This window comes from Acomys minous (genome assembly GCF_964271855.1).
Source record: "Acomys minous genome assembly, chromosome: 15".
Lineage (NCBI taxonomy): Eukaryota > Metazoa > Chordata > Mammalia > Rodentia > Muridae > Acomys > Acomys minous.
This window is the reverse complement of record NC_140497.1, coordinates 56,405,738-56,419,168: the sequence shown is the minus strand read 5'-3', so window position 1 is coordinate 56,419,168 and position 13,431 is coordinate 56,405,738. Positions and strand designations below refer to the sequence as shown.

General features: G+C 40.6%; 1 protein-coding gene across 2 annotated transcripts in view; it reads left to right on the top strand.

Annotated features, from left to right (window-relative positions):
• CORIN (corin, serine peptidase) overlaps positions 1–13,153 on the top strand; it is a 222,320-nt gene extending 209,167 nt beyond the window's left edge. Inside the window, exons 20-22 of one of the 2 annotated variants that reach the window (XM_084760391.1) lie at positions 7,393–7,664; positions 9,805–9,938; positions 11,050–13,153. In XM_084760391.1, the coding sequence (XP_084616517.1) occupies positions 7,393–7,664; positions 9,805–9,938; positions 11,050–11,244 (601 nt within the window). In that variant the 3' untranslated portion in view covers positions 11,245–13,153. The remainder of the gene's footprint in view (positions 1–7,392; positions 7,665–9,804; positions 9,939–11,049) is intronic. The other variant, XM_084760392.1, reaches the window with a different exon arrangement.
• The last annotated feature ends 278 nt before the right edge of the window (positions 13,154–13,431 follow it).

Sequence of the window (13,431 nt, the reverse complement as noted above, 5' to 3'; positions counted from 1 at the left end):
TCCCTCCCTCCCTCCCTCCCTCCCTCCCTCTCTCCCTCCCTCCCTCCCTCCCTCCCTCCTTCCCTCCCTCTCTCCCTCCTGTTATATCTTCTTTCTTCCTTTCTTCCCTTTTCACAATCCTCTCAAGTCTAACTGCCAAAGATCTAAGGTGCATGTGCGTGCGTGCATGCGTGTGTGTGTGTGTGTGTGTGTGTGTGTGTGTGTGTGTGTGTGTGTGTATGAAGTCTGCGTAAGTCCTTTTAGTTTTTCAGGGTCCTTGCCTTACAGAGCTCTTCACTCTCTATAATCTGGTCACGGGTGGCTGACCTCCATCCCACTTTGAATATACACTCAACAAGACAGTATCTTCCTTTGCCATCTGCCATCATACCACAATGATTTTCCATCCACCTGACAAACTTTTCTTTCCTAGCACCTCAGCTAACATCTATGGATGCTATTCTCTGCTTCAGCGTTGAATAGACAATGTGTGGTGTAGGTGTTCAAGGGACCAGCTTTCTGACCCCATTACTTCCTATCACCATCTCCATGACTTATGTGACTTGTCCTATTCCTATACATTTGACATATTCCTATACATTTCTCATAGCAGATATGATGAGGACCACTTGCAATAATCCGTAGAAACACTTGGAAAATTATAAAGCTCCTACACAATTGGATAATATAGACTATGAATCTAATTTTCTTTTAAAAACCTCTATTTAACCTTTGGATCTGGGTGTTTTGCATAAAACCTACATTTTTGGTTTTCCTTGAACAGCTAGGAGGTCAGATACCCTGGATCATCCATTTTAATAGGGCAGTGATTAGCTGGTGCCAGGATGCGGAAGGCTCTGAGCTAGACCTCGTGGTGGCTACACTTTTTCCATAACCTACATCTTCTTGCATTTCCCTATCAATAACCCTAGGCTAAATTTTGTGCTCCCTTTCTGAAGACAATAATTTCATGGTACTAATGACTGGGCACAATGTTAAAAGAAGAATTTCCTAAGATTTTTAGAACAGCAAAGATGTGGTTTTGCTTAGTTTAAACTTAGTTACCTTCAAATTGCCTCTAGACCACCAGCTAGCTGTGGTGGGTTAAGTTTTGTAATGTAGGATGGATTTAATTATACTTGTTAATTATATGTATCAATTTTCCTTTGTTAAATTGGTAAAATATTTCATATAAAGTAGTCAAAGCCAAACTAGAAACAACAAAGGCTAGAATAGTTTGTGTCTTAAAGAATATAATGATGTAGCAGCCTTATTTATAATAGCCAGAACATGGAAACAGTGTAAATGTCCCTCAGTTGAAGAATGGATAAAGAAACTTTGGTACATGTACACTCTGGAATACTACTCAACTATTAAAAACAAGGAATGTCTGAAATTTGTGGACAAATGAATTGAACTAGAAATGATCATAATGAGTGAGCTAACCCAGAAGCAGAGAGACTCACATAGTATATACTCACTTATATCTGGACACTAGGCTAAGGGGCATGTCTCATGAAAGTCCTCACTTACCAGGAAAATGGGATAGTGGTGAGGACATCCTAAGGTGAGAGAAATATAGGAGATAGAGAAATAGATGGATCCAAAGGGTCCTAGAAACCTACAAGAAGAACACTATTATGGGCAGATCTGGGCCCAGGGGTTCTGCTTGATCTATGGCACTAACCAAGGACAAGAATGTGCAGTCATCATCAAACCCCTATCCAGACCTAGCCAAAGGACAGAATATTCTCCACAGTTAAGTGGAGACTGGGGACTGACTTTCACATGAACTATGGTGCCTCTTATTTGGCCATGTCCCCTTGATGGGGAGGCCCAATGGCACTCAGAGGAAGGATAACAGACTACCAAGAAGAAACTTGATACCCTAGCATCATATTCAAGGGGAGGAGGTCCCCATCAGTCACAGTCATAGGGAAGGGGAATGAGGAAGGGAGGAATGGGAGGATGCATGGGATGGGATAGCAATTGAGATATAATATGAATGATTTTATTTTTCAATAAAAAGAATATAATGATGATAAATGTCTATAAATGTGAGTAGATGAAAGTGAGGAGGGCGGCCACGGGTAGAGTGCTTGCTAGTGTGCACAAGGCCCTGGGTTCAATCTCCAACACTATAAAGTATAAAAACTCCAAGGTGCTTTTGAATGACATAATTAAGTCATATTTTCATGTCTAAGCACCAGAATTAGGTGTGGCAAATTGCAAACCAAAGTGAAAGGTTGTTCCATCCAGAAGTAGATGCTGCAGTGAAGGCTTCCCTTCACTAGAGTTCATATCTGGGAGCTTGAACACTGAAATCACAGCATCTATGTCTCCTTTATCATGTGTATTCATATACAGTAACAGTATAAGCATGGATACATTTGACCTTAGAGGTGAATTACATGAAATGAAGTATATCTGCAGGAAGAATGAAAGGAGTAAGATGTGAACTAGCAGCTTCCTGAGCTATTTGCATTGTGGGTCATTGGCTGCCTGCTGGTTTTACCTGAGCCTCCTTACTCGATCTTAGACCAAGAATATGTGTGTGTGTGTGTGTGTGTGTGTGTGTGTGTGTGTGTGTGTGTGTGTGTGTGAGAGAGAGAGAGAGAGAGAGAGAGAGAGAGAGAGAGAGAGAGAGAGAGAGAGAGTGTCAGGTAGACAATAACCTCTGGTATCATTCCTTAAATGTCATGCACTTTTGCTTGAAATGGTTTCTCAGTGATCTGGAACCTGCCAAGTAGAGCAGGCTGGCTCACCAGCAATCCCCACCCTCACTAGAGCTGCCTGTCTTCCCCTTCCCAGCTTAGTTTACAAATGCACATGACCATGTTTTCTCCTAGTGTGGATTCTGGGGTCTACTTCTGGTCCTCCTGCTTATAAAGCAAGCAGTTTGCCATCAGAGCAATCCTCTGGGCTCTTAGACCCAGAGAGTGTTTGCACAAGTATCACTACAGAAGGTGCACTTTTTGATGCTGCTTTGACATTTGGAGTCCAAATGGGAAATGCTGTGGTTTTACATTTATATGCTTGGCTCATCGTATCCTGATTTTAACTTGTATTTGTCACTGGTTACTTTTTAACTGATAGGAGATTCATGTGGCATCCATGTAGCCTAGAATTATTTTTTTTCTTCTCTGCCTACAGACAAAGGCCCACAAATTTGGTGATAACTTGATTTTCCCCTCTTCCTTTCACCGACGAGGAAAGGCGAGCTGAGTAGTTGGCAAGCCGCACTAGTCAGGGTTGAAATATGCCTGCAAGGAAGCCAGCCTCATCCAATGCCACCATGGACCCTCCCAACACATGCATGTTATCTCACTACTGCTACTATTTCTTTTTTTTTTCACTTTTTTAATTAATTCATTCATATTACATCTCAATAGTTATCCCATCCCTTGTATCCTCCCATTCCTCCCCTCTCCCACTTTCCCCCTACTCCCCTCCTCTATGACTGTGACTGATGGGGACCTCCTCCCCCTGTATATGCTCATAGGGGATCAAGTCTCTTCTTGGTAGCCTGCTATTCTTCCTCTGAGTGCCACCAGGCCTCCCCATCCAGGGGACGTGGTCAAATATGGGGACAGATCTGGGCCCAGGGGTTCTGCTCAAACTATGGCATTAGCCAAGGACTGTATGTGCAGTAAACATTGAACCCCTACCCAGATCTAGCCAATGGACAGGTCATTCTCCACAGTTGAGTGGAGAGTGGGGACTGACTCTCCTAGAATTCTTTCCTCCTGTCCTTGTCCACCTAGAGACAGGGCTGTCTCTGCCCTCATTCCTGACTCACTTTCCATCATGTTGACCACGGCACACAAATGACTGGTCTACATAATGAAATTAACCTGCCACTCATACACCTCTCCTTTGCTTCAGAAAGCCCTTTCGGCTTTCTTGGTTCTTTTTCTGCAGTTGTGAAGTAAAAACAATAAGAAGCACTTTATATTTTATATTATATGCATAGCAAAACAGAAAGGAACAATTCTACCTACTTTGCCATTTTTCTTGCTCTTGGTGGATATTAATGCTGTAAGGATGCTCATCTGTGTAGCAAGACTACTGAATGTAAGTTAGTAAAAGTCTTTGGACTTATTGACCTCTGTGTTTTACTGTTAGCTTTAAACTATCCCCAATACAATTAAATACTGAATTTTGATGTTATTCCATTTTATAACAAATAATTAAGAATGTTAAATTACTTTAAAATACTTTAAATATTGCTTACGACTGAAGTAGAGGATGAATTTCTGCAACAACTAGAGCTAAGTTGTTGTGGTTCTGGGATCAGAAGTGTCTAATGAAATGTTTCATAAATCAATCTGAAAAAATATTGTTGGTTTCAGATGTCTTAAACAATAACATTCCATGTGAATATGGCATGTCCTCAGTGGTTATGTAAATTTACTCTTGTAGAGTAGGAAGAAATAAGGAACAAAAAGCTGGGGAAAGGGAGGAAAGAAGACAGGAGGCAAGGCATGCCCTTTGAATGGCAGCATTATGTAATAAAACAAAATTATCTTGTCATGCCCAGGACATAACACTTCCTCCAAATTTATTATAGTCAGTTCATGAATTGGTCATCTTCTCTTGATCCTATAATATGTATTAGGTAGAAGTCATGCTTTTCTGACTTGTAATCTCTAGCAAAGTGCTTGGCCTAGAAAAATTTTAATTTATCTGTATCAATTGTATCCAATCCATGGCCTCATTTTTGTAGTTTTGACATTCATTTCTTTAACACAAATCATAAGAGGACAGAATACATGAGCTGTATAGAGCTGTTTAGTGGAGTTTGGGTAAAAGATCTAATGGTACTGAATTGAGCTTGACTATTTACCAAAGCCAGGAGAGCCTTCCCATGTTAATTTCCAATCAAATGACTAGGTAGATGTCTAAAGAAGTGGTTGGTAGTTCAATATCTCTCCAAATGATTCCATGTTTAGTCTGGCATAATAAATAGCTGGTTTACATAATGAAATCAATCTACTTCAGCTGATTTGACCAGAAGTTTGTTTGTTTGTTTGTTTCTGATACAGGATTACTCTGTGTAGCCTGGACTTAACTTTTTAGACCAGGTTGACCTCGAACTTACAGAGATCTGCCTGCCTCTGTCTCCCCTGCTAGTTCCTTGTATCACAGTATTGGGGAGTGTCCACATAAAGACTAGCCCCTTAACTCTACTATCCGACAAATATCCACAACGTTGACCATTGTCCACTCTGGACAACAAGGGTCTGTAAAAAGAGGAGGGCAAGAAGTCATTAAGAAAAGACCTTGTTTACATGTTTGGAGTCAACTAATAATGCTTTAGAAATAATTTAAAGTAAGTACCTTTTTTTGTCATCTTGACATAAGCTAGAGTAGAGGGACCTCAGTTGAAAAACTTTCTCCATCATGTTGCTTGTAGAGAAACTAAGCTAACACTTTCCCCCCCCTCCAGCTTGAAGTGCTGTATTGGAGGGCTGTGGACTCTTTACGAGTTGGGGTCTAGAAGTGGATGGCCTGTGGCTGTAATAGCCTGGCCTCTGGCTTCACCCTTGCTTTCTGCTTTCTGAACTGTGATACTGTGAGGAACTTTTACCGCATGCCTTTGCTACCATGCCTACCCTACAATAGCAGACTGAAATCCTCTGAAACTATGTACGGAAAGAAATCTGCCTTCTCTTAAGCTGTGTTTGTAGTATGGATACAGCAATGTGAAAGTAACTAACATAATTCTTGTTTTCCCTGATATAAAACTCTGTGTGAGTGGGACAGGGCACTATAGAGAGCAGACAAGTAGACCTACTAACACTGAATGCCACTGTTATCAATGAAAACCATGAGAAGGACATTAAAGCAGGTTCCTAAGCAGAGAACAGTAGGGAAGGTAGAATAGCAAGGTTGAGGATACAACTTGAAAGGAGGGGTGAAGAGGACTTTCTGTTGCCTTCAATAGTGGGCTTAAGAGATAAATGGTTCAGTTAGTCACTGGTGACTGGAAGTATTTGATTTCTAAAAATTTTGAATGCTTAAACATGTAGACCACCCTTTACAGGTCTTGGCTATTATCCAACCAATTGAGTGTGTTTATTGGGTCAAGTTTGTGACCTAGGTCAGAGAACTTAGCTTGTGATATACTCTCAGGAGTCACCAGGGTATGGTGTATTTAAAACCACTGGGCTGCGAGAAATCATTGAGGGAGTGTGGAATGCATAGAGAATACTAAAGAGGGGTCTCAGAGCATGTGAACATTGACACCAAGAGGGTGGATGAGAGACCCAGAAGAAAAACATGAGCAGGGTCTGGGGAGCAACCCACGAGATTGGAGGGAGTTCTAAAACCTGATAAGACCAATGAATTTGTAGAAGAAAGCTAATTTTAAGGTAAAATAGTCTAAACTATTGATAACAAATGCTCTTCCAAAATGCAACCTGAGATTGGCCTTTGGGGTTTGTAAGTGGGCGTTTAAAACCCTGACCTTGAAATTTACAAATAGTGTCCCTGAACACTTGAACCTTCCCTGAAATATTTGTTCTTTCTTGGAAGGACCTTTTAGTCTTGGCTCCCCCTCCCCCCCTTGGCTCCTCCCTGCCCCCCTTGGCTCCTCCTCCCCGTTTTTTTAACACTCCCCCTTGCTCCCCTCTCTCTCTCTCTTAACTTTTAATTGCCATTCCTGTATTATAAACAAGTCAATAAAATGTCAGGTAATTGCTCCAAGGACCACACAAATTCTATTTTCAGCAATATCCTGTTCAGCCAGGTGCAGTGGCCCATGCCTGTAATCCCAGCATTTGGGGAGGCAGAGGTAGGCAGATTTCTGTGAGTTCAAGGCCAGCCTGGTCTACTAAACAAACAACAAACAAACACCCCCCCCCCAAAAAAAAAGAAAGGGAGGAAAAAGGAGACCCTACTCAAGAAGGCTTTGCGCTTGCTACTTAGAATTGCAACAATACATGGGAGATTAGCACCACAACCCTGCACAAGGATGATGGGCAAATTTGTGAAGCATCCCATACTTTAAGAAATATTTAATCACCAGGCTTGGTGCATGCTTGTAATCACAGCACTTGGAGAGGCAGAGGCAGGTGGATCTCTGTGAGTTCAAGGCCAGCCTGGTCTACAAAGTGATTCCAGGACAGTCAAGGATACACAGAGAGACCCTGTCTTGAAACAAACAAACAACCAAACCAAACCAAAACAAAACAAGCAGATAAAAATTAATTAAAGGAATAACAAAAGACGTCTGAGCTTTGCTTCCTAATAGCACTCAGCTATTCATGCCTCAGGTCACTGTGTGACACTTCTTAAGTGACTGTACTAGGGGACAGGGATAGGAGTAGCCATTGTCTATATACAGAATTACTTTTAAAAGCGTGTGCAATGGAAGCAGATGGAGCTGAAGGTACTCTTGGACTGTTTTAGGAGAGAGGACGCTGACGTGTGGAAAGTGGTTTTTGGCATAAACAACCTGGACCATCCATCAGTCTTCATGCAGACCCGCTTTGTGAAGACCATCGTGCTACATCCCCGGTACAGTCGAGCGGTGGTGGACTATGACATCAGCATAGTGGAGCTGAGCGATGATATCAATGAGACAAGCTACGTCAGACCTGTCTGCTTACCCAGCCCGGAGGAGTTTCTAGAACCAGACACGTACTGCTATATCACAGGCTGGGGCCACATGGGCAACAAAAGTAAGCCAGGGTCACCTGCGATTGCTTGTTGAACTCAGAGATGAAAAGCACTAGGGTTCCTTCTGGCCTTTGGCTATGGTTTCCTATTTCACTTGTAAAAACACAGCCACACAGGGTGAATACTTAGACTGTGCTATGTTCTCCCTTCTGAGCCAATTGCAAGGATGAGCAATCCATCATAGCACATAGGCCTGTCCACCTAACATGCAATTGCTCTGACTCTTTCTCTAGGGAGCTATTACCAATCTTTTGGACCTTCCATGAAAGGTGAGACCTGCCAGGCACACTGCCCTAGCAAGCAATGGCTTTGGCTCTCTCTTGGCAGAATTTCTCAAAGACTGTATGGAATAATCAGGCAAGCCCATTTCTACAGTCAAGAGATACGATCATTTCCAATTCTGCAATTGGTTTGTTCTTATCTATATACACAGCACATCCTTCTATAAAGAGTCATGATACACATCACATCTATTACTTAAATTTGTTTAAATTAGGATTTGTAAAAAGTAACTTAAACAGAAAACACATAGAAAAAATGTTACCATTTACTATTGACCTCTCTAAAGGGCATTTGCTTGTAGTTTGACTTACTTAAGGTTTAGAATAAGAACTGAGTCAACAACTTGTTACAACAGCTGCAGGAGCAGGCCATGTATCTCTGAATGATGGTGACTATTAGCCTCCTAGCACCTTGGTAGTAACTGTAAGAACACCAGTTTAAAGAAACTTGTTTCCTTCTTGAAACTTTGTCTGATTTATTTTCAGCTAAGTTCTTTTCTATATGGCTGAAAAAATGATGGGAAGGAAATGTTTATAGACATCAATGACTCATGAGGATCTTCCTGTAAGAATTTTGAAGGCAATGTTGCTTTGTAATGCCACCATTCCTATACAGGTTACTTTTAAAAAAACCATGATTATTATTGTAACAAAATGAGTGTAATATACCTCATAGTACCTATTTGTGTTCTTTACAAAATATCTATATAAACTCATAGTAATAGGGTACCACAGAGCATACGTGGCAGTGAGGGGATACCATGAACAGGCAAATGAATTCATTCTGGAAGCTCAGATTGACCTTAGCCATTCCAGTCTCCACACAAAGAATGAGAGGATCCCAGAATACACAAGATTGTCACACAGAGGAAACGCCCTTTAGCCCAGAAGATGCTGCTGGCATGAGCCTTGTCTACCCTAGTGTGCAGTATAGTGTTGACTGCTGTGCTCGGTTTCAGCCTTCTGGTGACTTGTTAAGCGTGTCCTGCATCACATTTATTTTTTCCCAAATGATGACTATTATCAGCACTCCTTCCCCCATCATTGCTTCAAAGAACAACCTGTAGGATATTTTAGAATGTGCAAGTAAAATTTATGATGTTTTGCTTGAAGACAGCTACTATTATTCTTGAGAAACTTTAAGCAAGACAGAAACCACATCTTCCATCTATTGTAAGTAAGAAATGATATTGTCCTTTTGAAATCTTTCTGTCACAGCCTCTAGGATAAAAGGCTCCACATCAGAACAAGGGTAGCAGGAGCACGTGTGAGCTGGGCCCCTCCCTGTGAGGGTCAGCAAGTTTTCTCTAACCCTAGAGAGGGCAGCTATGCTGAACTAGAAGCCCTGCTTTGATGTCCCCCTTCTCATCATCATAGCTGATGTTTTTCCATAGCACACAACAAGGGGAAAATACAAGCCAGTGGTTCTCAATGTTCCTGACGCTGTGACTCTTTAATACAGGTCCTCATCTTGTGGTGAGCCCCCTAAATACAATTATTTCGTTGCTACTTTATAATTATAAATTTTTCTGTTATGAATAATAATGTAAATATCTGATATGCAGGATATCTGATAGTCAACTCTGTAAAGGGGTAAAAGGTTGGGACTACAGGTTGAGAACCTTCTATTTAAACAGTCGGCCTCACTAAAAAAAAATAAATAAATAAAGTTTCACTAAATGATTGCTACCAACATTGTAAGTAAAATATTTAGGTTCCAAACTAGTCTTCACCTTGAGGTTATATCTAAGAGGAAAGATGTGGTTCCTAGGTGTTATGAAAATATTCTTGTAATATTGTCCATTTTGTATTTTGCTGGTCACTTCTATACTCTTGCGCATTTTCTTCTTTTTGAATGTAGTGCCCTTTAAGCTGCAGGAGGGGGAAGTCCGCATTATTCCTCTGCAGCAATGCCAGTCCTATTTTGACATGAAGACCATCACCAGCCGGATGATATGTGCTGGCTACGAGTCCGGCACCGTGGACTCATGCATGGTAAGCTGCCTTCCAATTCTGCAAGTGACCAGGATCCCCTTACGACTTTGGTGAGCTTCCAAGGCTGACCACAAGTCATGTGTAATCCCTGAGGAACACTGTGAAAATTGATCACTGCCTGGAGGACATTTGAGTCAGTCCATCTCCTTTGATCATTTTGGTGGCTAGGATGAGCCTAAGTACCAGAGGCAAAAGGAAACAACAGCTTCAAATCCACTGCCTTAAGCAGTAGGGGGACACCAGAGGACATCGCTAGATAGGACATACATTGGCTCCCATAGTGTGTGAAATGACTTCTGTCTCCATTGTGACCACCCTGACATTACTTGACACTTCCTCTCATTTGATTACGAACCCATCCAATGTCACTGCTCCCAGCCTCAGACAGGGTGTATGGCCATGGCAATCTGCAAAACATGCCTTTTAAGCAGTGTAGGGATGGGCCTTTACATCTACATCAACAACCATCGTCTGTTGTGCTGAACTGTCTCTGGGGTTCAAATGGGCAAGTACACAAAGCTGGCAAGAAAGGAGCAGGCAGTGGGTCTGCCACACTGCTCTTCTGCCGCTTTGGTGTGATCAGACTTCTCAGATTTTCTACGAAGCAGAGATAAACCAAGTTTGTCATTATCCTAACATAATTAAGTGGCATTCGTGATGGTTCATTTAGGAATATTTTGTACAACTGACTAGTGGAGGGATGTTTTCATTTTCCATTTTGGGTACTTCCTACTTTTATAAGATCAATCCAACTTAAAATATAAAATTGTTGAGATAATTAGTTTTGATGCATAAAGGGATTTTAAAATGTTTTATGACATTCTGTTATATGCAGGAAGTCACTGAGATTCTTCTGGCTTCATAACAAGACAGAATAAAAATCCTTTTACAAATTGTATCAATCCCTTTAAAGCTCAGAATCCATCATGTTTATTGGAAAGTTCTCTTTGTACAGTGGAAAGCAGATGCCCTCTCAGACTTACCATGGAAAACTTTGCTGAGATTTTCCAACTCAGTTAAGCTGATTTGGGCTTTATGGCACCCTTAGGATGGCAACCTCACACTAGACCTCTGAAAGGCCATGACTAACAACAGTTGCTATTCTTTGCAGGGAGACAGTGGTGGGCCTCTGGTTTGCGAGCGCCCCAGAGGACAGTGGACATTATTTGGTTTGACTTCGTGGGGTTCCGTCTGCTTTTCCAAGGTTTTGGGGCCTGGAGTGTACAGCAATGTGTCTTACTTTGTGGAATGGATTCAAAGACAAATATATGTCCAGACATTTCTCCAAAAGGAATTCCGAGGATAATCAGAGACTTAGCCCGAAACCTACACCAGGAATGGCCCTCCTGACCATGAAGACTCTCCTGCCAAGGGCTGTATGAGCAGGCTTCACATGGATAGGATGCTCAACGCGCACTACACGGTCTGTTTGTGTGAGAGCAGTTTCACTCAGCATTTAATTTTTCAACGTTATCATTCATCAGTTCCATGAATTCTTTTAAAAGCACAGAACAAGGTCGGTTTCATTCTTTTGCTAGGCTAACCTTGACCACATTCTGGCATGATCAACTCCATAGAGACAGCATTTGGAACTCTATGGTGACAAGGTATAGGAAGTTCCTTTTCATACTAACACACACACACACACACACACACACACACACACACACACACACACATACACACACACACCGTGGAGAATACACGCTGACAGATCGACTCCAGTTTCTGCTCAAGCACAGTTAGCGTAGGGGGGTACATTTCAGAAAGTACCTGGGAGACTGGCTTTTAATTTATAAAAAGCCAAGATAATGTACATGCTTATATATTATTTACCATACTCTCCTAAATAATTTGAAGAAATTATGAAAGACAGAGACAAGATCCACAGTATTGATCTAGACGGTTGGAGTTGCAAGTCATACAGAATGTAAAGTTCTCTATCCAACAAAAGTAACACGCAGAAGTATAATTCTATAATTTCTGTATTCATATTAATATTGTAATTTCATGGAGGATCTCCATAGAACCTTCCCCATTACTGGGGATTTTCAGTATATGTCTGATGACTGAGATTTCAACAAGGTCGATCCTTATGGAAATAGTTTGCAAAACAAGCAAGCTAAAATGAAAATAATTAAATGATATCCCACACTCATTTAGATCTGAAAGTTAGTCTGCCTTTGTTTGTCCAAACCAGAAAAGTTACAGAAATAAATTTCAAAGTGCAGGAAAATGCTGCGTGGAGAATAACATTTTGCAATTTCCCCTCCTGATGTCTAACATCTGCTGTTGCCATCTTGCCTCACTGATAATTACAACTAAGTTTAAAGATGCTTTTAAGCACTGAGCCACTTTATGCAAATCAATTTCCAAAGCAATTAGTGATTAAAAATATTTTTCCACTAAAAGGCTTCAAAAGACAAACCTTCATATATACCTAATTTAATTAACCAGAAACCAGCTATGTTGTATCCAAATGCCTTTTTGAACAAGTAGTATGCACTACTTTACTTCACCAGCAACCAGATTGCCTCAGCATTCCAAACAGGGACTACCTGCAATTTTATATGTGTATTTTGTACTCTTTTTTTATATGTCAATATAGTTCAAGAGCAAAAAGTTGTTTGAACCCTTACTTTCCATGTTATTCACCTCTTGTCCTGGAACTTGTTACAATGAGTGTGTAGCAAGCCATTGTACTGTGGTCACGACTGTATGAAGGTTTAAGACCATTGGTTAGTTTTGTTATCATTGTTGGCACATGATTAATAAAACATTTTTTTTAGTCTTGGTGAACTTATATCCAGTAAAATGTCCATATTGGACTTAGTTTAAAAAATTCTGAATTCAAATAAAATGGTATAATCTCTTTTGGTTTTTCTTGAGTATGGATAGCATATAGAGACTAAATTCCAGGAAAATGGATATCCCTCTAGTCGCATTGTGGTTTCCTGCCGACCAACATTTGCATGTTGTATGACTCACTCTCACAGGAATCTGCCCTTTTAGACTAGTAAGAACTTCATCATTAGTCTGGTGAGCTGCTAAGAGTTCACAGACTACCCAGAGCACATCAACCCTGCCAAGAGAACAAGAGTAGTGCATTTTGCAAGCGTTTCTACTCTTTAGAAACCCTTTATAATAAAATCATATCCCAAACTGTTTATTATTTGTTTTCTTGGATACTGCAAAATTTGGTGAAATATCCTAATATGAAAACACAACAGACTACATTTGTTAATCTTGCATAAAATTGTTATTCTCTTGTAAATTCGACCTTTTAAAAAGCTTTACAGAGATCTGAAATCTCCTCAGCCCAGTGGCCTGGTTTGTTTCAAAAATTTTTTAATTAAAGAAAATAGCTAATCACCAAGTAATTAAATGTAGCAATACTTTATATAAAGTTTCAGATTTATACATCACATTGAGTTTGGACTTAATGTATGAACAAAGTTGTGAGGATTTTGGAGTTGTGGATATAAGATTACAT